Raw genomic sequence first — 25,328 nt, 5'->3', positions numbered from 1 at the left:
TCTGCGGATCAATGATCATGTAAAGGCAAGGGGGCAGGCCAGAGCAGTTTAGTGACCACTTGGCAATGCTGTCACACACACCCCCAACACACACACACCAACCATCCTATAATTCCCTCACCCTGTTGGGAAGCACCTGCCAGCTCCCTCAACCACTATTCACCTAGCCACTAAACATATAATGCTGTTTTAAAAAGGAAATAAATAAGATACGCACACACAGGTACACTATTTTAGTTAGCAAGGGCAGCTCATAGAATCCTAGAACTGTAGAGGCAGAAGGGACCACATGGGTCATCTAGCCCAGCCCCCTGCAATGCAGGAACTTTCCGCCCAAATGTGGGGCTCAAACCTATGACCCTGAAATTAAGAGTCTCATACTCTACCAGTCGGGCAATGCATGCCTCCCTGATCCGATACACACCTTAGATAAATATATAGATACATCCATTATTATGGTATATAAATAGAGATTCGGTACTTCAGACACATCAGAGCCATGGTTCCCAACATGGGGCACATGCCCCAAAGGAGGGCAATTTGATTTTTAAGGGGGGGGCAATTCCAGAATGAGTTATTAACAGTGAATGGTCTTTTAGGCTTCCTCCATGTGAATGGGAGTTCACTTTTTGAATAATAAGAATTATATGTCACTGGGTGTGGGGGCATCACGATTTTAGAGATGCTTAGGTGGGGCATGGCCAAAACAAGGTTGGGAACCACTGCGTCAGAGGAATATCCACATTGGGTTGCATCCAACTAAGTCAGAGTGGATATGTTAGGTGTGCATTAATTTCAGTTGGCCTACTTTGGGTTGGACTAGCACCGAATACCACCCACAGGTATATTATACATTACAGTACAGTACAGTATAAAGATTCAAAAGCTTTTGGGTCAAGGTCCAGCCAAATTTTGTGGACAAATACGCAGACAGCGTAACAACATGACATTACATTATATTGTAGTATATTATAGTATATTCAACACCTTTTGGGACAAGGTCCAACCGAATTTTGTGGACAAATACGCAGACAGCGTAACAACATAACATTACATTATATTGTAGTATATTATTGTATAAAGATTCAACACCTTTTGGGACAAGGTCCAGCCGAATTTTGTGGACAAGTACGCAGACAGCATACCAACATGACATGACATTATATTGTAGTATATTATAGTATAAAGATTCAACACCTTTTGCTGCAAGGTCCAGCCGAATTTTGCAGACAGGAAAATAATTTTATACAGCATATACAAGCACACACCAGGGCACGGAAACCAGACCAAAAATAGCTGTTTTGCGGGGGGGGGGGGGAGAATAGAGAATAGAAATTTTCAGTGCCCCACCCAGACCCCGAAGGCAGAAAGCCTGGCCCTTCTGCATCTCCTTTGGGTGCCACCCTCTCTCTCCTCGCCTTCCCTCCCTTGACCCTCCGCCTCAGGACGGATCCGTCCCTCACCGTGAACGGGGTGTCCTCGACGCTGCCCACCGAGTAGCAGTTGTCTCCCGGGTTGACGGCGCCGGTGAGCACCTGGTGCAGATGCATCGCTGCTGCTGCTGCTGCGGCCTCCGGCGGCCGCCCGCCCAACCGGCCGGGATTCCCTCTCCCCTCCGCGAGGGCGAGCGCGGGGATGCGCAGAGAGACCCGGATGGCTTCCGCTCCCTCCTCCTCCTCCCTTCCCGCGCTGAGGGGGAAAAAAGAAGAAGGGGGAAGCTTCGCTCTCGCAAGCAGGGCGGGCGCGCGCGGGCGGGCGGCGAGCGGGCGGGCGCGCGCTCAGCGGCAGCCGCGGCGGCGGTAGGCGGGCAGGTCAAAGAGAGTGATGGGACGGAAGCGGCGTGCGCATGCGCGGGAGGGGGAAAAGATGCCGGCTGAGGGACCACCTCCGTCTGAGGGAGGGGCTCCGGACAGGTGAGTTTGGCGGGGGGGGGAAGGGGGACCCGCCAGGTAGGGAGGGAGGCACGCTGGGGAAAGGGGGAAAGGGGAGATTTAGAGCAGGAAGCAGCAGCAGCAACGGGGATGGCCGCCTCTTCGGCAAGCGGGAGTTTGTTCCCTGAGGGCGCGGTCACACGCCCGGCGTTTAAAGCGCGACGGTGCCGCTTTAAAACAGCCGCGGCTCTTGTTCTCAAAGGGTTCTGGGAGTTGTAGTTCGTTGAGGGTGCTGGGAGTCGATAAGGAGACACACACACACCACATTTTATTTTTTTAAAAAAATGTATTTATTATTATTATTATTAGTGTTTTTTCCTGGGGGGACGCATACCCCTAAACATTTTAATATATATAAAAAAATTAAAAAGTCCAGTAGGACCTTAGAGACCAACGAAGTTTGTTCTTGATACAGTGGACGCCCGGGTTGCGAACGTGATCCATGTGGGATGCATGTTGGCAACCCGCAGTGTTTGCAACCTGCGTCTGCGCACGCACGGGTTGCGATTCGGCACTTTGTGCATGCGCGGCCGCCAAAACCCAGAAGTAACCTCTTCCGGTACTTTCGGGTTTTGGCGGTCCGCAACCCAAAAAAACGCAATCTAAAGCGGCTGTAACCCAAGGTATAACTGTATAAGCTTTCGTGTGGTACCGCGGGTTACATACACTTCAGTTTACATACGCTTCAGGTTACAGACTCCGCTAACCCAGAAATATTACCTTGGGTTAAGAACTTTGCTTCAGAATGAGAACAGAAATCGAGCAGCGGCGGCACGGCAGAAGCGGGAGGCCCCATTAGCCAGTGGCGTAGCGTGGGGGGTGCAGGGGGGCCGGCCGCACCAGGCGCAACATCTGGGGGTTAGGGTTAGGGGGCGCAAATCCACGGGTTAGGGGGTGCAAATTACTTGCCTTGCCCCGGGTGCTGACAACCCACGCTATGCCACTGCCACTAGCTAAAGTGGTGCTTCAGGTTAAGAACAGTTTCAGGTTAAGAATGGACCTCCGGAACGAATTAAGTACGTAACCAGAGGTACCACTGTACCAAGAACAAACTTAGTTGGTCTCTAAGGTGCTACTGGGCAATTCTTGTTACATATTTTGTCTGCGTCAGACCAACACGGCTACCTACCTGAATCTAGAACCCTAAACATTTTGTGAATCTTTGTACTTTTGTCCATTTACTGTATTTATTTTTTCCAGATTTGAACTATACAATACAAATTCTACAATCACCTTCTGTATCTCCTCAAAATCATTTCTCCTGCTTATTCCCCATATTACCTTAATGGCACACATTAATTTATCATTAATAGCTATATGCCACACCTCTTTATAACATTCTTCCATTTTATATTCTGCTTGCCCCTTCCACTTCCTAGCTATCATAATTCGTGCAGCTGTCAATAAATTTGCTCACACATTTTCTTTCTTGCTTGGAGGAATGGGTGAAAAGATTGTCTGTGGTTCGGCTTCAGTAGGAAATAGTGGCAAGAGCAATGCAACAAGAGGCTGGTTTTGTGTTGTATATTGCAGCTGATATTCTTTCATATATGGGGGAGGGTGTTCAGTTGAGTTGGGTAACTCTTTTAACAGCCAAGTCAGTTATGTAATAGCCGTAACCAACTTTTCCAAAAAGAGCATATACTGTTGGGGGAATGGATGGACAAGTGCAAACAAATAACAAACGTTGCGCACGGATGAAAACTTATACTGTATAGTAATCATCAGGTGTGGTGCCATATAACAACGACAACAACATAAAAATCTCTGTTTAATATTACAGATTCAAGAAAAGGGAGAAGACAAATAAGGAAAGAAAAATAACTCAAGAGACTTTAAACAGATCCTTTTAGACACAAAATGTTGGATGTTGACAAAGGTCACAAAATCAAACCAAACAAATACAAACTTATTTCCATTTATTGTTTACAGCTACGTAAATTTTGCTATATTTTTGTAATTTTGTCAATCCTTTGTTGTTGTAAGTTGCCTTGAGTGTGGTTTAACTCAGGAATGGTGACATACAAGTAAATGTCGATGGTGTGGTGTGTTGCTGGCTCCCAGAGGGCACAGTAGATTTGTAGACTACTTGAACACTTTTGCTTTTGTGGTTAAATTAAAAGCAATTTGAAGCCTGTATGTTTTCTTTCTTTCAAGCTCTGGAATAATCAAGCCCCAAGGATAATAAACATTTATGGAATTGGTTTCTAGATCAGTGTTTCCCAACCGGTGTTCCGCGGCACACTAGTGTGCCGCCGGACGTTGCCTAGTGTGCCGTGGGAGGGAGGCGGGCGAGTCGGGCTAATCCTCCGACGAGCTCCACCTCCAGACCCATTGCTCAAATCCTTTAACCCAGGAGGGCGGGGAGAAAGGGTGGGAAAAAAGAAGGGGAAGAGAAAATATTTTTTTAAAAAAAGGAAAGAGAGGGGGAAAAGCGAGGGATGGAGGAAGGGGAATAAACAGAAGGGGAGGACAATGAAGAGGGGCGGGGCTTGGCAGGCAGCAGATAACTGGGGAGGGGGCGCGGCTGGCGGCGGCTCAAGGCAGGAAGGGAGGAGCTGCCTCGCGGAGAGTCTTGGGCTGCAGAGATTTCCCGTTCAGGAGCGCGGGAGGCCACGCCGTGGATGGGAATCTCCTCCTCCTCTTCCTCCTCCTCCTCCAGGAGAGAGGGTGGTCCGCCCCACCGAGTCGGGCGTGCTCAAGCGTGGGAGCCTATAGTTAGAGCTCAGCTCCTTTTCTTGCCTTCCCCGCCCCCCCCACGGAGCACATTTTCCTCGCCCCCCAACCCCCGCATGTAGAATAGAAGCCCTCCAGCCTCCACGGTGCACAAACTCTCCCCTCTGCAACGAAGCGCTTTGTTGCATATCTTTGGTGAGGTTTTTAGGCAGTCTTGGTGCACCTTAAATCAGCGCTAATTGCGCCTGGACGCAGTATTTGCTTCCGAGTAGGCCCCCTTCCCCCCCCCCCCCCGGTAGCACCTGACGTTGCTATTCGTATCATCAGGTTTGTTTGTTGATAATTTAATTGTTTTAAAAGCATCATGCTAAAGAGCTCTCTCCCACCCCCAGACCCTTGGGCAAAACAGAAACACACACATACACAAACACAGAGATTGAGCCCTGCAGGTTTTATGAAATGAATGGATTCTGAATGCCTGTTTCAGTGGCTTGTCCGCCTTAGGCTGCTGGGCCAGACACCTGTTACACGGTGCAGTCCGTAAGCTGTGAGCGCTGCTACCTGCCGCCGAGACCACGTAACGACAGTCTTGAAAGACCTACATTGGCTCCCAGTACCTTTCCGAGCACAATTCAAAGTGTTGGTGCTGACCTTTAAAGCCCTAAGCGGTTTCGGTCCAGTATACCTGAAGTAGCGTCTCCGCCACCATCGTTCAGCCCAGACACTGAGATCCAGTGCCAAGGGCCTTCTGGCAATTCCCTCACTGTGAAAAGTGAGGTTACAGGGAACCAGGCAGAGGGCCTTCTCAGTAGTGGCGCCCGCCCTGTGGAATGCCCTCCCATCAGACATCAAAGAGATAACCATTACCTTCTATGCTGTTACTATTTTTTTATTTTTTTTTACATAAGTAAAAAGTGACCTTTCCCCATCTGGCATGGTGGTGTGCCTCGAGATTTTTTTCATGAAACAAGTGTGCCTTTGCCCAAAAAAGGTTGGGAAACACTGTTCTAGATGGCAGTAGCTGGCTTAAGGATAAAACAAAGCTTGGGTTTGTTTACAAAGGACTTTAAAATGTTAGCTTTTAAAGGTGAAGACTAGTGACCTCCAGACTTTGAGAATGATGAATCAAGTTTAAAATTACCGTATTTTTTGCTCTATAAGACTCACTTTTTCCCTCCTAAAAAGTAAGGGGAAATGTGTGTGTGTCTTATGGAGCGAATGCAGGCTGCGCAGCTATCCCAGAAGCCAGAACAGCAAGAGGGATTGCTGCTTTCACTGCGCAGCGATCCCTCTTGCTGTTCCGGCTTCTGAGATTCAGATTTTTTTTTTTCTTGTTTTCCTCTTCCAAAAACTAGGTGTGTCTTGTGGTCTGGTGCATCTTATAGAGCGAAAAATACGGTACATGGTCAAGTCAGTGTCAAGGGGAGAATTGCCTAGGTGAGAAATAACTTTGCAATCCAGTAGTGTATATGCAATTTATCATAGCTTCAAAGTAAAGTTTTTGGATTTTGATTTGAGTTCTCAAAAACTTTTTTTAAAAAAATAAGCAGAAAAAAGTTCCTGTAGTCTAGGAATATCTTTCCAGCATGTCATAAGAAAAGGGTTTTTTTGGGAACAGTAATGTTAATTTTCCTAATACTTTGTTAATGAGTTTCTTCCTCTGAAGTCTATGGGAATTTTGTCATATGCTGCCTGCCTTAAAATCAGACATCATGAGTGGTGGGATCATGAACCTTTAATAAATAAAGGAAAGGAAAGGAAAGAAATGAAAGGAAGGCAGTCCAGCGCTGAGGGCCTTCTGGCAGTTCCCTCCCTGCGAGAAGTGAGGTTACAGGCAACCAGGCAGAGGCATAGCTGTCAACTTTTCCTTTTTCTTGCGAGGAATCCTATTTGAAATAAGGGAATTTCCCTTTTAAAAAGGGAAACGTTGACAGCTATGGGCAGAGGGCCTTCTTGGTAGTGGCGCACACCCTGTGGAACGCCCTCCCACTAGATGACAAGGAAATGAACAACTATCTGATTTTTAGAAGACATCTGAAGGCAGCCCTCTATAGGGAAGTTTTTAATGTTTAATGTTTCGTTGTGTTTTTAATATCCTGTTGGAAGCTGCCCAGATGGGCGGGGTATAAGTAATGATTGATTGATTGATTTGATTGATAAGCCTTTGTCAGCAAAAGTTAGGAATGATTACAGCCAGCTCAGAAAACAAAGCACCATAATGCTGCTCCTCTAAATACAGTGACACATGTGGACAGATATACATTTACATACATTTACAGTATGTTTAAATACTGTATTAAATACAGAATGTGGTTAACCTTCACTACAGACCTGGGAGAGGGCATTCTCTGTGGCAGCTGCTAAGTTGTGGAATTCCTTCTCTGCAAAGGTGTGTTTTGCTTTTCCATTTAAAAGCTCTCAGGGAATTCTGAAAACAGACCTCTTTACTCAGGCCTTTGACCCCTGAGACATATGTTTTCAGGGCCTATCTGATTTCTGTGGCCACAATCTCTTTTAACTGTTTTTAATTATGAAGTGGAAATTGTTGTAACCCTGCAACCTGCTGCTGAAGGTTGTGCAATATTAATAATATCATGGAGTAAAGAAATGCCCAAGGTGATTGAAAAGAAAGCAATAAAATAAAGACATCATCCAACAAGACACAGGAGAAAAAACAGGAACTCGTGCTGCCCACTGAAATGAGCTAAATTAAATCAGACCAATATTAAAGCACTTAAATTATTTTTTCCCTTTTCTTTTTTTAAAGTTGGCTATCCTGCCTGTGGATAGGGGACGCAGGCGGCGCTGTGGGCAAGCCTAGGACTTGCCGATCAGAAGATCGGCAGTTCAAATCCCTGTGACTGGGTGAGCCCCCGTTGCTTGGTCCCAGCTCCTGCCAACCTAGCAGTTCAAAAGCACGTCAAAGTGCAAGTAGATAAATAGGTACCACTCTGGTGGGAAGGTAAACGGCATTTCCATGCGCTGCTCTGGTTTGCCAGAAGCGGCTTAGTCATGCTGGCCACATGACCCGGAAGCTGTACACCGGCTCCCTCGGCCAATAAAGCGAGATGAGCGCCGCAACCCCAGAGTCGGTCACAACTGGATCTAATGCTCAGGGGTCCCTTTACCTTATCCTGCCTGTAGCCAATAGAGTGGGCTGGTGAGCATCCCACACAAAGCATATGGCTCTATAGCTCCACAGATAATGTGCTCTACTGGTCCAAGCCTTGAAGCTAATGAGTTGAGAACTCATTTGAAGATCAGAGAACATAAGAAGAGCCTGTTGCATCAGGCCAATGCCCCCTTTTAGTCCAGCATATTGTTCTTTCTCTCAGTGGCCAACCAGATGCCTGTGGGAAGCCTGTAAGAGGGACCTGAGCATAACATTGCTCTCCCTTTCTGGCAAGTTCCAGCAACTGGTATTGAGAAGTTTTACTGCCAACAGTGCAGACAACTGATAGCCAGCCATGATGGCTAGTGGCCATGGAGAGCCTTACCTTCAGTCAGTTTTTGTCTAATCCTCTTTTAAAGCCATCAAAGAGGGGGGGACAAAGAGAGAGCTAAGGATCTAGTGCCTGGAACAGATCTTTCCAAAAAGGAAATTTCTATGGTAGCAAATAAAGGGCAGCTCAGCGCATAGGTTTGTCGCAGAATGAGTGTAGTGGTAAAGCAATGACTCACATTTGTGAATCACCAGGGACCCATCACTTCCATTCATCTGTTGCTAGCTCAGAAAGACAATACTTTTGAATGGAAATAGCTCACAGCCTTTAGATACGAGTCTGTGTGTGATTTCTGGTGGTGATTCATGATGCCGTTCTTGGATCATAGAATCTTGAGAGTTGGAAGGCACCCCAAGGGTTGTCTAGTCCAACCGTCTGCAATGCAGGAATCTCAGCTAGATCTTGCATGATATACTGCTGTCCAACCTCTGCTTAGAAGCCTCCAAAGAAGGAGAGTCCATCACCTCTCATGGGATGGATGGTGAAAGTGGACTATGGGGGGAAGGGGAGTCCCCACAGCCTTAGATAATGCCCTGGAGCAGATGTAGGGAACTTTATTCAGCTGGAGGGTCACATTCCCTTCCGCAAAAGTGGGCATAACAACGAATGTTGATTTTGCCTTTCTATGGAAGGTTCACACGCTAGCAAGGTTATGCTTAAAATTCTACAAGGCAGGCTTATGGACCGAGAACTCCCAGAAGTGCAAGCTGGGTTTCAAAGGGGCAGAGGAACCAGAAACCAAATTGCAAACATGTGCTGGATTATGGAGAAAGCTAGAGAGTTCCAGAAAGACATCTACTTCTGCTTCATTGACTATGCAAAAGCCTATGACTGTATCGACCACAGCAAACTATGGCAAGTTCTTAAAGAAATGGGAGTGCCTGATCACCTCATCTGTCTCCTGAGAAATCTCTATGTGGGACAAGAAGCTACAGTTAGAACTGGATGTGGAACAACTGATTGGTTCAAAATTGGGGAAGGAGTACGACAAGGCTGTATATTGTCTCCCTGCTTATTTAACTGATATGCAGAATTCATCATGCGAAAGGCTGGGCTGCATGAATCCCAAGCCGGAATTAAGATTGCCAGAAGAAATATCAACAACCTCAGATATGCAGATGACACAACCTTGATGGCAGAAAGTGAGGAGGAATTAAAGAACCTTTTAATGAAGGTGAAAGAGGAGAGTGCAAAATATGGTCTGAAGCTCAACATCAAAAAAATGAAGATCATGGCCACTGGCCCCATCACCTCCTGGCAAATAGAAGGGGAAGAAATGGAGGCAGTGAGAGATTTTACTTTACTTGCCACAAAATTAAAAGACGCCTGCTTCTTGGGAGAAAAGCAGTGACCAACCTAGACAGCATCTTAAAAAGTAGAGACATCACCTTGCCAACAAACATCCATATAGTTAAAGCTATGGTTTTCCCAGTAGTGATGTATGGAAGTGAGAGCTGGACCATAAAGAAGGCTGATCGCCAAAGAATGGATGCTTTTGAATTATGGTGCTGGAGGAGACTCTTGAGAGTCCCATGGACTGCAAGAAGATCAAACCTCTCCATTCTTAAGAAATCAGCCCTGAGTGCTCACTGGAAGGACAGATCGTGAAGCTGAGGCTCCAATACTTCGGCCACCTCATGAGAAGAGAAGACTCCCTGGAAAAGACCCTGATGTTGGGAAAGATGGAGGGCACAAGGAGAAGGGGATGACAGAGGATGAGATGGTTGGACAGTGTTCTCGAAGCTACCAGCATGAGTTTGACCAAGCTGTGGGAGGCAGTGGAAGACAGGAGTGCCTGGCGTGCTCTGGTCCATGGGGTCACAAAGAGTCGGACACGACTAAACGACTAAACGACAACAACAAATGGAAGGTTTGTTTCTATATGCAGTCACCCCTCCCTTTCTATTATTCATCCAGGCAAGCAAGGAGCATCAATGGAGATCAAAGACACTTGCTAGCAAGGCAAACCCACTCAAGGAGAGGGCAAAGCAGGGTGGTGAGATGGGAGGGGGGATCCCAAGGACCAGACAGAGGACCAAATTCATCCATTGAGTCTGAGGTTTTCTCAGCCTGGCCCTAGAAGTTGGAACCAATCAATATGTTCCAAGCAGAGCAAAATGATTTGCAAACCTCACCTAAATATTGTTTTCTACTTAGTTAGCAAAAAGTGCTCTTAGTAATGAATTGTGGTTGTTGTTCCCCCCCTCCACTTTTTGGCTCACAAGCTTTCCATTAGCAAGGGCACCCAATAGATTTAGTCACAGTCTCCTGCCCACATGGGCACAGTAAGGATGTTGGGGCGGAGCCCAGTCTTCTGTTACTAAATGATGCTTAGGCTTGGCAGGAATTCTCATTTCTGTGGCAGTCATAAGATAATTGCTGCAACTTCCACTCTTGGCAAAGTCTTTGAGAAGAAAGACGCCCTGGGATACCTGTTCTTTTGGTCCACCATTTTGAGCTGACCTTGGTAACCGATGCAAAAACTGGGTGTGCCTGCTTGGGATGGGCAAATCTGTCGATTTCTGTCTCTCTTAGTTTCTCATTTTTTCCATTCTGAAATTCAGTTCTCCACATTTCCACCTGAGCTTGAGGTTTGTTTGTTTCTAGAGTCCTCATGGAAATGCACCGGGATTTTACTGTGAATGTTCTATAAAATGCACATTTTGTATGTGGTTTTGCTCAATTTACACATTTTTGCAAAGAGCATTTCCCCTAATATTTCTGCTTCGCCTAACATAATGCATTTCTGCACATCATTTTCATCAACATATGTTTCTATGCACGCTTTACCCTAGCTTAGTGCATGCATTCTTGTACCCTCTGCTGGATTGCATTGGAAGATTTTGATGAATGCAACTTTCCATGGACGGCTGTGTTTCAAGCTTGTGTATTATTTCAAGAAGTACAAATTAGATAGGTTTGTCTTTAAATGCAAACTGGATCAAATTTCTCTCCCATCCCTGTTCATTATACAAACATATGGGGCCACAAAGCAACTCACAAGGTCAGCCCTACCACAAATTTCTCTTAATATGCTTGCATCTGTATGCAATTTTGTCTAATATGTTTTTGCAATGCAAAGCAGTTTTTCCACAATGTAAACTATTGTTTTAATGCTTTTTTTTGGTCTAAGGTATGCATTTTATAGACGTTCTACTCAAGTTCATGCACTTTGTACACATCACTCGCATACCCTCCAACATTTCTCTGATGAAAATAGGGATGTCCTATTCAGTAATAATAAATTGTGGTGGTGGTGGTGGTTGTTTTATTTATACCCCACCTGTCTGACTGGCTTGCATCAGTCACTGGGTGGCTTCTAACATATATAAAAACATAATAAAACATTAAACATTAAAAAAACTTCCCTATACAGGGCTGCCCTCAGACGTCTTCTACAGGTTGTATAGTTACTTCTCTACTTGTCTCAGGGGTCACATAACTCCATACCCTCCAACATTTATCTGGCAAAAATAGGGACATCCTAAGGAAAAGTGGGACATTCGAGGATCAGATTAAGAAAATGGGAAGGCTGTAAATCTGGGACTGTCCCTGGAAAATAGGGGCACTTGGAGGGCTAGTTAACTCGGCTGGAGAACTGTGTTGCAATTTTTAAAAAAGTTTGCATTGTTTTGGTTTGCATATGGCTTTGGAAGGGTGAATTAAGTAATTCACCTTTAAATCTGAATTGAAGCAAATTTCTCTCTATCCCTGTCAGCTGATCCTCTCATCACCCCGATCGCAGCCAGATTTTTATACAGGCTCAGGGTCTTTACAGGGTAGCTGTATACACGCCTCCACAGAAACAAACACAATTTACTTCCATGTGACCTACTCCTCGAATTCTGATTACTATTGCAGCCTTTGTAATGCTGTACAGTTGTACCTTGAATCTCGAATGCCTTGGCTCTCAAACAAATCAGGTCCCAAACAATCGAAACCCGGAAGTGATTGTTCCAGTTTCCGAACTTTTTTTGGAAGCCGAATGTCTGACACGGCTTCCATGGCTTCCGGTTGGCTGCAGGAACTTCCTGCAGCTAATCAGAATTTGCAGTTTAGTTTCCGAACATTTTGGAAGTTGAACAGTCTTCCGGAATGGATTCCATTGGACTTCCAAGGTGCAACTGTATTTAGGTTGTGGCTTTAATTCAGGGATGGAAAGCCTGTGGCCCTCCAAGTAGAATCCAACTCTCATCAGCCTCAACCAGCATGGTCAATGGTCAGGGATGATAGTTAACTGTAGTCCAGTAACATCTGAAGATTCCAAATCCCTTCTAAAAATCTGATTTTCATTTTGCAAACCGCCCCAGGAATTTGTGTCAAAAGGGCAGAGTAAAAACGAAGACACAGGCAGGGAAACATCAGTTCTCGTTTTGTGGGAGGTTTTGCTATTGGTGAACTTAAAATATTAAGTAAGCACAGTTATTTTGCTGTGAGGATTTGCGGTCTACATCTGCGAAAGGCAGGCATTTTCTGTCCTTAAGGAGATAAAGAAAGCTGCCAGCAAAGGTGTATTTATAGCTCAGACTGTCCTCCAGGAAGTGAAAGAGAAGGAAAGACACTTCCCTGCTGTCAGTTTCAGATGACATAACTTCATTTTTTTTTTAATATAATTTTTTATTAAGTTTATAAGATACAAAATCAAACATCAAATTACAAATTTCAATCAATCTAGTGGACTTCCCCCCCATCTTCCAAGCCCTGCATTCTCTGTAAATTCAAAACATCAGCAATTTGTTATCTTGTTTCAACACAATAATGTATCTTTCATTTTATCGTGTTATCTAATCTCAAAAACGTTGTAACCCAAGTCCTAAAAATTTTAGTTTCTACACAATAAAGTTATTTCATTGCACCACCTCTAGCTTCTTGTACCTTATTTTCCATATCAATAATTTACAAATGCTGAAGCTATGATTTCCTGAAAAGAGCATTTTTTAACATTCATACAGCTTATAATGCTTTTTCAAATAGTCCTTAAATTTTTCCCAGACTTCCCAGATGACATAACTTCAAAGCTTAAAGTTTCAGCAGTAATTCCCCTATTTAAGCCATATGCCTTACACGTAGCTGCAACTGACACACAGCTCTTCAAATGCTTGCTTTACCAAATAAGATATTTTTCTGATACAGTGGTACTTCAGGTTAAGAACTTAATTCGTTCTGGAGGTCTGTTCTTAACCTGAAATGTTCCTAACCTGAAGTACCACTTTAGCTAATGGGGCCTCCTGCTGCCGCTGCGCCATGCTGGCGTGATTTCTGTTCTCATCCTGAAGCAAAGTTCTTAACCCGAGGTACTATTTCTGGGTTAGCGGAGTCTGTAACCTGAAGCGTCTGTAACCTGAAGTGTCTGTAACCTGAGGTACCACTGTAAAAACTTTGCGCTAACTCCTCCCACCCTCCACCTGAAAAACAATCCTGTTACTTAAAAGGAGTGTGTGTTTGGGGGAAATCATCACTTTTTAAAAAAAAAAACAACTTTAAACTAACTATGGAATTAGATGCTCAATGAGTTTCCAAATCCATATAATTGCAATATAATCTTATTAATCTTATTTTGATTTATTACAGTATTTTAATGTTTTTTTTGGAAGCCACCCAGAGTGGCTGGGGAAGCCCAGCCAGATGGGTGGGGTATAATAGCCTAGGACTTGCTGATCAGAAGGTTGGCAGTTCGAATCCCCACGACGGGGTGAGCTCCCGTTGCTCAGTCCCTGCTCCTGCCAACCTAACAGTTTGAAAGCACGTCAAAGTGCAAGCAGATAAATAGGTACCGCTCCAGTGGGAAGGTAAACGGCGTTTCCATTCGCTGCTCTGGTTCGCCAGAAGCGGCTTAGTCATGTACGCCGGCTCCCTTGTTCAGTAAAGCGAGATGAGCGCCACAACCCCAGAGTCGGTCATGACTGGACCTAATGGTCAGGGGTCCCTTTACCTAAGAGCAGAAATAGCAAGCTCATCCAATTGCAGAACCCAGAGCAAACCAGATGCCCAGCACAAGAGAACTCTAACCTCCTGCAGTTTCAAACAACTTGTCCTGTATTCAGAAGCATTACTGCCTACCCACCATGATCACAGAGGCAACTGGGGGGACGTGGGTGGCGCTGTGGTTTAAACCACTGGGCCAGGAAAGCTGTCTGTGGACAAACGCATCTCGGCCTGAAAGCAAGATGAGCGCCGCACCCCATAGTTACCTTTGACTGGACTTAACCGCCCAGGGGTCTTTTACCTTTTCTCTTTTTTTACACTTCAGCAAACAGAAAAGGTCTCTGTAAAATTTTACAATTATATATAAATAGAGAGACAGATCTTAGAATGAATTTTTGAGAATAATAATTTTAAAAATTAGGTGGAAAGTATCCACACTTCTGACAATAATTGAATTTCCACTCCTGCAGGTTGTCCCCATCCCCACTTTATTAGGGATGGAAGGATCTGTCAGTTTTGGTTTTCTCAGCCAAGAGAATGAGTCAAATCTGAGTTTGGGCAGTGCTTTCTCATTCCTGCCATCACTCTGACGTCTTGTGGATAACAAGGAATAAGGGAGAGAGGGAGAACTGGAACATACAAAGTCCATGCTTCACTGGCAGTGACTTTCCAGGGTTTCAGAGAATGGAAATTCACAGCCCTACCTAGAGGCACTAGGGACATGGGTGGCACTGTGGTCTAAACCACAGAGCCTAGGACTTGCCAATCGGAAGGTCGGTGGTTCGAATCTCCGCGACAGGGTGAGCTCCTGTTGCTCGGTCCCTGCTCCTGCCAACTTAGCAGTTCGAAAGCACGTCAAAGTGCAAGTAGATAAATAGGAACCACTCTGGCGGGAAGGTAAACGGCTTTTCCGTGCGCTGCTCTGGATTGCCAGAAGCGGCTTAGTCATGCTGGCCACATGACCCGGAAGCTGTACGCCGGCTCCCTTGGCCAATAAAGCAAGATGAGCGTCGCAACCTCAGAGTCATCCGCAACTGGACCTAATGGTCAGGGGTCCCTTTACCTGGAGGCACTAGGGATTACCTGGGACCTTCTGCTGGCAGGGCAGGTGCTATGCTACTCAGCTATCACAGAGGATGGCAGAGGGAGTCTGATTGCTACCCCCAGGAGCACAAGGAGATGAAAAACATGAGTAAACAGGAGGCTTCCCCAACACATTGCAACCAAATGTTCTTTCAGCCATTGTGTCATATCCAGTGAGAAGTTATGAAACAGTTCCCCACAGACGGCCATTTCAGCGTTTTCAACAGGCGTTAAGTCTGTCTCCATTTTCCACATTGGTTTTGAATTTGGTGGCGGTGCCTGTTTGAAATGCATCTCCGTTGCGATCTTCAAGCGGTTTTATTGGGATGGGAACAAGCAGCTCTGTTAACGCCTGCCTTGCAATGCTGCAAGCTGTTTCCCTGTTACTATATATAAATGTTGAAGACGCACGGGAAGTTTCCACTTCAGTTGGAAAGGGCGGACAGCACGGGAGGTGTTGCAAAATGGGGAAGCTGTAGCTCAGGGACAAAGCAGTTACTCTGCAGGCAGAAGATTCCAAGTTCAATCCCCAGCATTTCCCACGTAGGGCTTGGAAGGACTCCTGTTTGAAATCCTGGAGGAGGGATAAAACAGGTTTGGAAGACTGGCTGTCAGTTTTCACCCCTGGAGAGTTGCTGTCCATCAAACTAAAAGGTAAAAGGTTAAAGGTAAAGGACCCCTGGATGGTTAAGTCCAGTCAACAGCCATTTACCTTCTGGCCGCAGTGGTACCTATTTATCTACTTGCACTGGCATGCTTTCGAACTGCTAGGTTGGCAGGAGCTGGGACAGAGCAACGGGAGCTCACCCCGTCATGGGGATTTGAACCACCGACCTTCCAATTGGCAAGCCCAAGAGGCTCAGTGGTTTAGAGTGTACACACAGTTTCTGCCGTCGCAAGGTTTTAGTGTGAATGCAAACCTTACACCGTAATTATATATATAATTTTAAGGTTGCAAACATTTTCCCCATAAACCGATATGTAATATAAATAGCACGATAATAAACACATTGTTTATAAAAAAGTTAAGCATTATAAACATTGCTTCAAAATCTTTAATGAATGAACATTCAGTGTAATAAACAATATTTACAAAAGATTTACAGGATGGTATTCAACCAGCATAGGCCCACTGAGATAAATGGACTTTTTTTTATATATATACCCCGCCCATCTGGCTGGGCCTCCCCAGCCACTCTGGGCGGCTTCCATAAAAACCAAAAATACAGTAAAATCACACGTTAAAAACTTCCCTGAACAGGGCTGCCTTAAGATGTCTTCTGAATGTCAGGTAGTTGTTTATCGCTTTGACATCTGCTGGAAGGGCGTTCCACAGAGCGGGCGCCACTACCGAGAAGGCCCTCTGCCTGGTTCCCTGTAGCTTTGCTTCTCGCAATGAGGGAACCATCAGAAGGCCCTCGGCGCTGGACCTCAGCATCCGGGCAGAATGATGGGGGTGGAGACGCTCCTTCAGGTATACTGGACCGAGGCCGTTTAGGGCTTTAAAGGTCAGCACCAACACTTTGAATTGTGCTCAGAAACATACTGGGAGCCAATGTAGGTCTTTCAAGACCGGTGTTATATGGTCTCGGCGGCCGTTCCCAGTCACCAGTCTAGCTTCTGAGCAATACTTTGTAAAACTCATTTTCAGGGGCTGCCTCAAAACTGCCAAGATCTGACAACAATCCATGCTCTAAAATCTTGCAGACAATATAGGTACAAACACAGGTATTGTGTACATACATGTCTGTTGACTGGCAGCACTGAAAATCAGGTTGGCCATGCCTAAACCCCCTGGGCACTTGCTATTTCTTTGGACTTACGGTTTAAAAAGTCATTTTTATTGCCATCTCGGAAAAACTGACCCATCAGATAACATGGTGGTAGGGGCAATCTGGACCCATCTGTTTGGGGGTTCTTTGTGATTTATAAGTCCAAAGAATTTCGTGGTTGGCACATTCCTACCAAATATGATTCGATCTGGCAATGTTTATGAATGCATAAATATGAACCTCATATCCCACCATGGAATGTATTTTGTGCCAATCGTTCTTTTTCTACCTCTTTTTCTAAAATATTGTATTTATATTCTCCTTGCTTTAATGGCTGTTTTTCTACTGTCATTCAGTTTGTTGTTTCATTTATTGTATATGCAGAAAATCCAGCCAAGAGATTTGCTTTGTTCATCCTGGCCTCAGCAGCCAAGCAGCTCATCAATCATTATTGCTTGGAGCACGATACGGAAACCCTGTCCTCTTCTTTGCCCATGCTTCCTGCCATCTGCTGCACAAAGATCTGCAGAAATCTAAAAGAGCAGTCAGCAGCGTACAATGGAAATTTTAAGCAACATTCCGCAGAGACTTAACAGTTCTGTCCTAGCCATAAGGTAAAGGTAAAGGGACCCCTGACCATTAGATCCAGTCATGGCCGACTCTGGGGTTGCGGTGCTCATCTCGCTTTATTGGCCGAGGGAGCCGGCATACAGCTCCCAGGTCTTGTGGCCAGCATGACTAAGTCGCTTCTGGCGAACCAGAGCAGCGCACGGAAACGCCATTTACCTTCCCACCAGAGCGGTACCGATTTATCTACTTGCACTTTGATGTGCTTTCGAACTGCTAGGTTGGCAGGAGCAGGGACCGAGCAACAGGAGCTCATCCTGTCACGGGGATTCGAACTGCCGACCTTCTGATCGGCAAGTCCTAGGCTCTGCAGAAAGAAGTCCTATTGAATTCAAGAGGGCTCGCTCTTGGGAAAGTGTGTTTAGGATTTGCCATCTCAACATCACATGTCAGCCAAGCCAGTTTCATTTCTGCATTTGAGATACCCTGGGAAGGTTGAGTTCCCTGGGAAGACAGGTTAATTGTTAAACCACTCTGGGAACTGTAGCAGGATGATACCGCTTTAGATGCCCGGTGCAGATGGGGCCTGGTTATTTTGGAGCCAACCCGGGAGGAAGCAACCATCCACCTCTCAAGGAAACAGCAAGCAATTTTAGGAATATGCAGGAATGTTTTATTTACATTAAAAAAAAACATATAGGGGAAACTTCTTACACAGCAGTGTTCGAAAACCAATTAAGAACAAGACATGAGCAACGTAGATTCTTGCTAGCTAAATGGCCTTTGGTCCTCTTCCATCTCTCTGACATCTACAAAGCTTGATAAAATGGCCATTGATTGCATTACCTGGGCATTCTGGCCATTCTTTTGTGATGGTTAATACTTCAGTTCCTGAATCCAGGTCACAAGCTCACCTTATTCATACACAAATATGCTCTTAAGACAGGATTTGTAAGTGAAAAAACAATGGGAAGGCTTTCCCCATTTGCTTCCCTTACTTCAGAGGAATATTTGAGCTCCTTGGGAGCGTCAAAATGGCTTCAGTATTGCTCTCCTGTACTATCTCAGACACACGGTTTATATATATTTAGATATGTGTACATTTATGAATATTTATTCTATATTTGAGACCTCAAAATTTTTACAACACAAGGAAGCAGAGCCTTCTCAGTGGCATCCCCACGGGGACTCTGCAAGGAAATCTGTACGGCATTGTCTCTGTTGATTTTAAAGAAAACCCTGTAAACTTTTATTATTTATCATTCCAGTCTGTGTTTGGTTAAGGTACTGTGCAGAAAGAACAGTTAGCTACCGCAGGAATCAGCTTAATGGAATGGCTTGTAGCCAAGGCAGCGCTAAGCAACTTGTTCCACAAGCACAAAGATTTATGCTTGCACAATGAAACTTTCCTCCCTCTGCCATGTGTCCCCTAAATCTGTTACGAAGGTTGCCCCAACCCTCAGGAGCAGATCTGGGGAGGGAGCACGGAGCGGGGAATTCTGTTGCAAAAAATGTAAATCCTTGCATGAACAGAGCGAGTGTATCAGATACTACCCAGAGATTCAAATTAGTGGGATATTGCTTTTTGATGTTTGCCAATTGCCTTGCGTTCTGAAAGGTGCGGCAGAAATCAATTAAATCGGGGACAGGAAGCTGGGGAGACTTCTGCCAATTTTTGTACTCCAACTCCCAGCAGCCCCAGCCAACATGTCCAGAGCAGCGGCAGAGAAAGCTGATTGGGCGCCTGGGGCGGGGCTTGTGCTCTGCACTCAGGGGTGGGGCCAGCCATCTATGGGGGCGGGGCCAGCTGCCCATGGGGCAGGACACTCTGTGGGGCCTCTGAGGAGTGTGCTGGTCCTGTGGGTTAACCGTGAGGCGAGGTCCGAGTCCAGTCTGAGGTTGAGGGTGCAGTATGGAGGCAGTCCGTCAAAGCTGAAGCTGGGTCCAAGGCAGGGAGTCGGGTGAGGTCAGGAGCTCCAGCAGAAAAGCAGGACAGGGTTCAGGCAAGAACAGGCTACCAACAATGTTGCTCCTGCAAGTTGGGACTGGCACTGGCTGGCTTTTATCTGCCCCGAGGCATAGGACGGCCCCGGTCCACAGGTGACTCGCCTCTCCTGGCCTGGAGGCGAGCACTCCTCCTGCAGGAATTTAGTTCCCACCACCTCTCTGCCCTGAGCCTCTGCAGCACAGGAGAAGCTGGAGGGTTACCGGACCCAGATGCAACTTCAGCCTCCCCTGACGGGGCTGAGAGTGGAGCACCTGCAGGCAATGGGTCCTCCATCACCTCAGGAACCAGAGCAGACTCAGCTGGTGCCTGCATCTGAGGATCCAGCACAGGTGAGGACCCTTCAGGCTCAAGCCCCAGCCCCAGCTCAGCTGGTTCTGGAGGCGGGATTCCTCAGGTTCAGCCTCTGAGTCCGAATCCCAGGCCATCACAAGGAGTCTACTTGCCTTCTCCCACTCACTCAGCCGCCTTACAGCTGAGGAGGAGATGGTGGACGAACCATTTGGGATAGTACAGAGCCTGCAGGTGCCCAAGTCACCGCATCACTCCCAGGAGAGACGCGTGGCTCAGGTGTGTGGCCCCTGTGGTGCGCAGGTGCATAGGCCCCACAGTGAGTGCCACCCAACATTTTGTCACCTCCCTCAGTGGTGATACCCGGGGCAAAGTGCCCCCACTGCCCCCTCTTCCTTCGTCCCTGGTCCAGAGGTCAAGGAGACTGAGCTTTGGAGTCCCACAGCACCTGGAAGGCTGAAGTTCCCTTATCCCTGCTTTAAAGAAAACATAAGAGTGTATTTCCGTTCCCCCCTGGACAGTGGTGAAAAATGGCAATTTTGGAAATGGAGACTGGCGAGCGATTTGTCTGGTCTTCAGCTCTCCCTCAAGCGCTCTGCAGCACAGTGCTGCTGGCTCATGGATTTTTGTCTAATCTCTGCCTTGCCAAGTGATGCCTGACGATTGCCTGGCAGTTGCAAGGAGAACATCTGGGGATGTCCATGTGCGATGCTCCGCACTGGCATGCCACATGGGATTGAATGCTGAAAATAGGTCACTGCGCCATTGGAGGAGGCAGAAGGAAACAGTGGGTTGATTTATTATACATGAGCGGGCATAAACACTGAAGGAAAATGGGCTCCATCCTGTTGTAGGCAATGTGTTTCAGTGGGTTATGGACAGGATAACTTGTGACTCGGGACAGGAGAGACTCACCGGTGTCTACAATGCAAAACAAACAGCAAGCGTGGTGTAGTGGACCTGGGAGACCACGGTTCAAATCCTGACTCAGCCATGAGGTTCACTGGGTGACCTTGGCCATTCACTCACACTCAGCTTAATCTACCTTACAGGGATGTTGGGGGGAGTAAACAAAGAGGGGAAGAATCATGTAAGCCACATTGAGCTACAGGGAGAGACTGGGAATTGAAACTGCAACCTTCTGATTCCTTAGCCCTAATCAAAGTGAACAAACTGACTTCATTTGTACCTCTGACTAAGGGATCAATCCACACTTTTATCTTTTGCCCTGCAAAAGTGGTCCACCACTTTGAAACTTAAGGTCAAAGCACTCTTTGTTTTCAGTTCCACAGTGCTTTCCCTGCGAGAACCCACTCTTTAACACTGTTATAGAAATTCTAAGGTATTAAATAGAGAATAAATGTTGATGATTGCACATGGTAAACACACATATACCACATGTCTAAAAGAGTACAGGGCAGCAATCCCAAAGCCATCTTGGCTCGCCTAAAGACTCTCAATATTTCCTCTGCCTCCTTAACCCCCCTTGCCTGAGAACAGGCAAGCAGAGAGCAATCAGGAGCAGTTCCTGAAGGGATTCCTCTCTATATCTATGAAGCTCCTTCGTATATTAATTGTCACTGTTTGCCCAGATGCTCTGCGTTGAGGGATGTCTGACAGGCGTCCTGATGGTCTTATCAAATGCTAATGTTTTGTGTAAACTGTGTCTGGAACTATGTAAAACTTGCTAAATCCTGAGGAATATCACCCCTTGGCTTGCCTGAACCACAGTAACCCCACTTAGGTGTGATGCAATTTCTTCTCTACGCCAAAATGTCCTTCTTCTCTACGCCAAAATGAAAACCCTTAAAAGAGATGTTTCTTCTTGGTTCTGGGTCTCTCCTGCCTCCTTGCTAGGAGGGGAGGGAACTCCATTGCAACAGAAAAATAAAGATCCGCCTTGCTTTCACTGCTTCGTGCCTCCATCCATCTCTGACTGATCGTGGACTTAGGAGACTCAGTCCCTTGGGGAGCTGGGCAGCAAAAGCCAACTACAGTGGTACTTCGGGTTACATTACCTTTGGGTAATGTAATTTCGAGTTACGAATGTGGCAATCCTGGAAGTGTATACTTCCGGGTTTCGCTGTGCAAGAATGCCCAGAAGTGCTCTATCACGCTGCGTGTGTGCGCAGAAGCGGTGCCTCCGGATACAGACTTTTCAGGGTAAGTACGGACCCCTGGGATGAATTAAGTTCGTATCCCAAGGGTCCACTGTACCCCTGTTTTTCTATATTAACACTGAATCACAACAAATGGCAATCCAGGTTTTCTGTGTACTAGCGAGCTACAGAGCTTCAGTACATCATTTTCACTGATTGAATGTTAAAAAGAGGGGTTTGTGGGGAAAGCGCTGGGGCAAAACGAGCAAGCACTTGCAACACAACACTTTAAAGTGTGGACCTGTGCTTAGAAACACAGCACAAGAGAAAGTCTTTCCAATGAGCCCTGGGTCTTAACACAGATCCAAACGTAGTTATCCTTTAGATTCTGCATTTCTCTGAATTTCATATTACAGCTCTTGGCTCAAAAAGCAAACCAAAATGCATTTTAACATGTATTCTGTAATCAAATATGTTTAGACATGTTTACATTGAGATAAAATGCATTTTTATGTTTGTGAAAAGAAGGCATTTAAGCAGGTATTTAAAGACGCATTTTTGTACAGGGACTGATGTAAAAACAGAACAGGATGGAACTACAAATGATCCGTACAATAGCTAAAAGGAGGGATTCCCACTGCAGCAGCTCTTGCCAAAATGAAGCAAGCAGCCTCCTCCAAGAAATGAGTCATTCTTCTGCATTTCCGGGTCTGGTGTGATTGGATCACTCCATCAGCTCTGACACAGCAGACTGACTGTGTGCTACAGATTTTAAATAAAGCCCTAGTAGGGGTTGTGTGAATCAGGTCTCATTAAAAAGCTCTCAAAGTAGGTAAAGACTCCACCCTTCCCTGTGATGTATACCCCCTGCTAACCGTAATGCCCAGGTTGGTTGGTTGCAAGGAAGAGGGTCCCTTAAGTATTTGGGTTCCAAGGAATTTATGGTTTTGGATATTAATAGTCATTTAGGGCTTTGGATGCCACATTGAATTGGGACTCTGTAGCTCACCAGCAGCTGGTACAGGGCTCTCAGAATTGGGATAATATGCTGCTGCTGCTGCTGCCAACAAATGAACAGCTATGTTCAGTTGAAGAAATGGTATCATTCGATTCTCTCTTGGTCTGACCCCACCTGGAGACTTGTGTCCAGTTCCGGGCACTAAAACGGAAGGATATTGATAAGTTGGAACATGTGCAGAGGAGGGTGACCAAGATGGTAAAGGATCTGGAAACCAAGCCTTATGAGGAATGGTTGAAGGAGGTGGATAAGCTTAGCCTGGAGAAGAGAAGACTGGGAGGTGATACAATAGCCATCTTCAAATATTTCAAGGAAGAAGGAGCAAGCTTGCTTCCTCTTGCTCCGGAGGGAAGGACTTGAACCAATGGCTTCAAATTACAGTGGCACCTCGGGTTAAGTACTTAATTTGTTCCGGAGGTCCGTTCTTAACCTGAAACTGTTCTTAACATGAAGCACCACTTTAGCTAATGGGGCCTCCTGCTGCCGCCGCGCCGCCGCAGCCCGATTTCTGTTCTTATCCTGAAGCAAAGTTCTTAACCTGAAGCACTATTTCTGGGTTAGCGGAGTCTGTAACCTGAAGCATATGTAACCTGAAGTGTCTGTAACCCGAGGTAGCATTGTACAGGAAAGGAGATTCTGACTAAACACCAGGAAGAACTTTGTGATAGTAAGAGCTGTTTGACAGTGGAACAGTCTCCCTCAAAAGGTTGTGGACTCTCCTGCCTTGGAGGTTTCTAAGCATCTCAACTAAAGCACGAATGCTTTAGTTAAGATTCCTGCATTGCAGCGGGTTGGACTAGATGATGTTCATGGTCCCTTCCAACTTTACAGTTCTACGACTCTATGACTCACAGGTAGGTAGCTGTAGGATTGCAGTTTATATTCTGTAGGTGAACTCTGCAAAGAAGGATTTTTCTTACATCTGCCTTAAAATCTTCAGCTTCTCACTAACATGGTACTCAACCAGGTAAACCACTCTTAATGATGTGAGTGGAAAATGCAGGGATTGCCCACAATAATGTCAGATAGCAGCAGCAGTGGAGCTATCCGCTCGGATGCCAGGTGCGGCGCACACGTCCTACAGCCAGGGGTGGGGCGAGCCATGTTAGGATCATCCTACTCACTATAGGACCCTGGCAGAGACTCATGCCCGACTGGCATGTTCTCTCCCTCCTGGTCAATCGTTCGGGAGCTTCAAAAGCTTTCTCCAGCCTGAACATCGACTGATACTAAGAAGCATCAGGAACCTGCAGAGTATTTGCAGTTTGCGTAACAGAACCCAGTAGCACAGCATTTTGGCTAATCTACTTTATTTACATAAAATACGCTCGGAGCATTCTGCCTTAGCTCCTTCTTCTTTCTCATCAGACAGCAAAGAGAGAAAAACAAAGGACAATTATCCCACATCACGGAACACAGTAACATAAACATCCTGTCTCCGTCACTCCCCACACTGTGGAATGAAAACATACACTGTCATGTGATAGACAACCATCTCATAACTGCAAACATGGAGCAGGAATCCTAACAAGCCGACCATGGGGCAGGGCGCACTGCATGGAGCCTCTCCGCTGCCTCTCCCTCAGCTGTAGGGTGGCTGAGGGAGAGGCAGAGGGCAGGCGCAAGTCCCATGCTCCTGTTTCAGGCAGCGCGGAGCCTGCAGGTGCCCAAGCCACCATGTCACTCCCAGGAGAGATGTATGGCTCAGGCCCACTGCAGGTCCCACGGTAAGTGCCGGCCCCCGTGGTGTAGCGCCCAGTGCCTGCCGCGTTTTGTTACGTTTGTTGACTGAACTAAAAAGTTTCGTGAGCCCAATACAGTGGTATCTCGGGTTAAGAACTGAATTCGTTCTGGAGGTCCTTTCTTAACCTGAAACTGTTCTTAACCTGAGGTACCACTTTAGCTAATGGGGCCTCCTGCTGCCACTGCGCCACCATCGCACGATTTTTGTTCTCATCCTGAAGCAAAGTTCTTAACCCGAGGTACTATTTCTGGGTTAGTGGAGTCTGTAACCTGAAGCGTCTGTAAGCTGAAGCGTCTGTAACCCAAGGTACCACTGTATTTTTTAAACTCATATTTTTGTCATTTTGTCAATCCCCAACCCTCAGTGATGACACCCAGGTGAATGGCAATCGCCCCCGCACCCCCTCCCTCTGCCACTGGATAGCAGAGATGTTGGTTCCTGTGACATCCTATGCAGTTTGTAAATGTGGCTGGAGCATAGCTGTCAAGTGTCCCTTATTTGGCGGGATAGTCCCTTATCCCAGATCCATGTCCCGCTGCTGTCCCCTATTGATGAGGCTTCATTTGGCTGCTGGCTGGGCTTTCTGCCTTTGGCTCAGAGGGGCTCAGAAGTTGAACATACGTGTGCCCGGAAAATCCCTTATTTTGGCTGCTGATCCCCTATTTTCGAGGCTGCTGGTCCCTTATTTTCAAATCTGTAAGTTGACAGCTATGG

General features: G+C 46.2%; 1 protein-coding gene and 2 long non-coding RNA genes across 11 annotated transcripts in view; 2 read left to right on the top strand and 1 right to left on the bottom strand.

The window, feature by feature from the left end:
• DMXL2 (Dmx like 2) overlaps window positions 1–1,710 on the bottom strand; it is a 109,178-nt gene extending 107,468 nt beyond the window's left edge. For 2 of the 9 annotated variants that reach the window (XM_081888316.1, XM_081888320.1), the window contains exon 1: window positions 1,464–1,708. In XM_081888316.1, the coding sequence (XP_081744442.1) occupies window positions 1,464–1,550 (87 nt within the window). In that variant the 5' untranslated portion in view covers window positions 1,551–1,708. Of the gene's footprint in view, window positions 1–1,463 lie in introns of all 9 variants that reach the window. The other 7 variants (XM_081888321.1, XM_081888323.1, XM_081888318.1 and 4 more) reach the window with 5 other exon arrangements.
• Window positions 1,711–1,753: 43 nt separating this feature from the next.
• Window positions 1,754–4,068, top strand: LOC309356946. The gene is made up of 2 exons (XR_014162949.1): window positions 1,754–1,913; window positions 3,715–4,068. It is a non-coding gene; the product is annotated as an uncharacterized lncRNA (long non-coding RNA).
• An 11,502-nt stretch (window positions 4,069–15,570) lies between these two features.
• LOC309356994 lies at window positions 15,571–22,689 on the top strand. Its single transcript, XR_014163001.1, has 2 exons — window positions 15,571–15,772; window positions 22,419–22,689. It is a non-coding gene; the product is annotated as an uncharacterized lncRNA (long non-coding RNA).
• The last annotated feature ends 2,639 nt before the right edge of the window (window positions 22,690–25,328 follow it).

Source organism: Podarcis melisellensis (genome assembly GCF_964234715.1).
Source record: "Podarcis melisellensis genome assembly, chromosome: 14".
In the NCBI taxonomy this organism is placed as follows: Eukaryota; Metazoa; Chordata; class Lepidosauria; order Squamata; family Lacertidae; genus Podarcis; species Podarcis melisellensis.
Note: the sequence above shows the minus strand (reverse complement) of the source record. Positions and strands in the feature narration are given on the sequence as shown.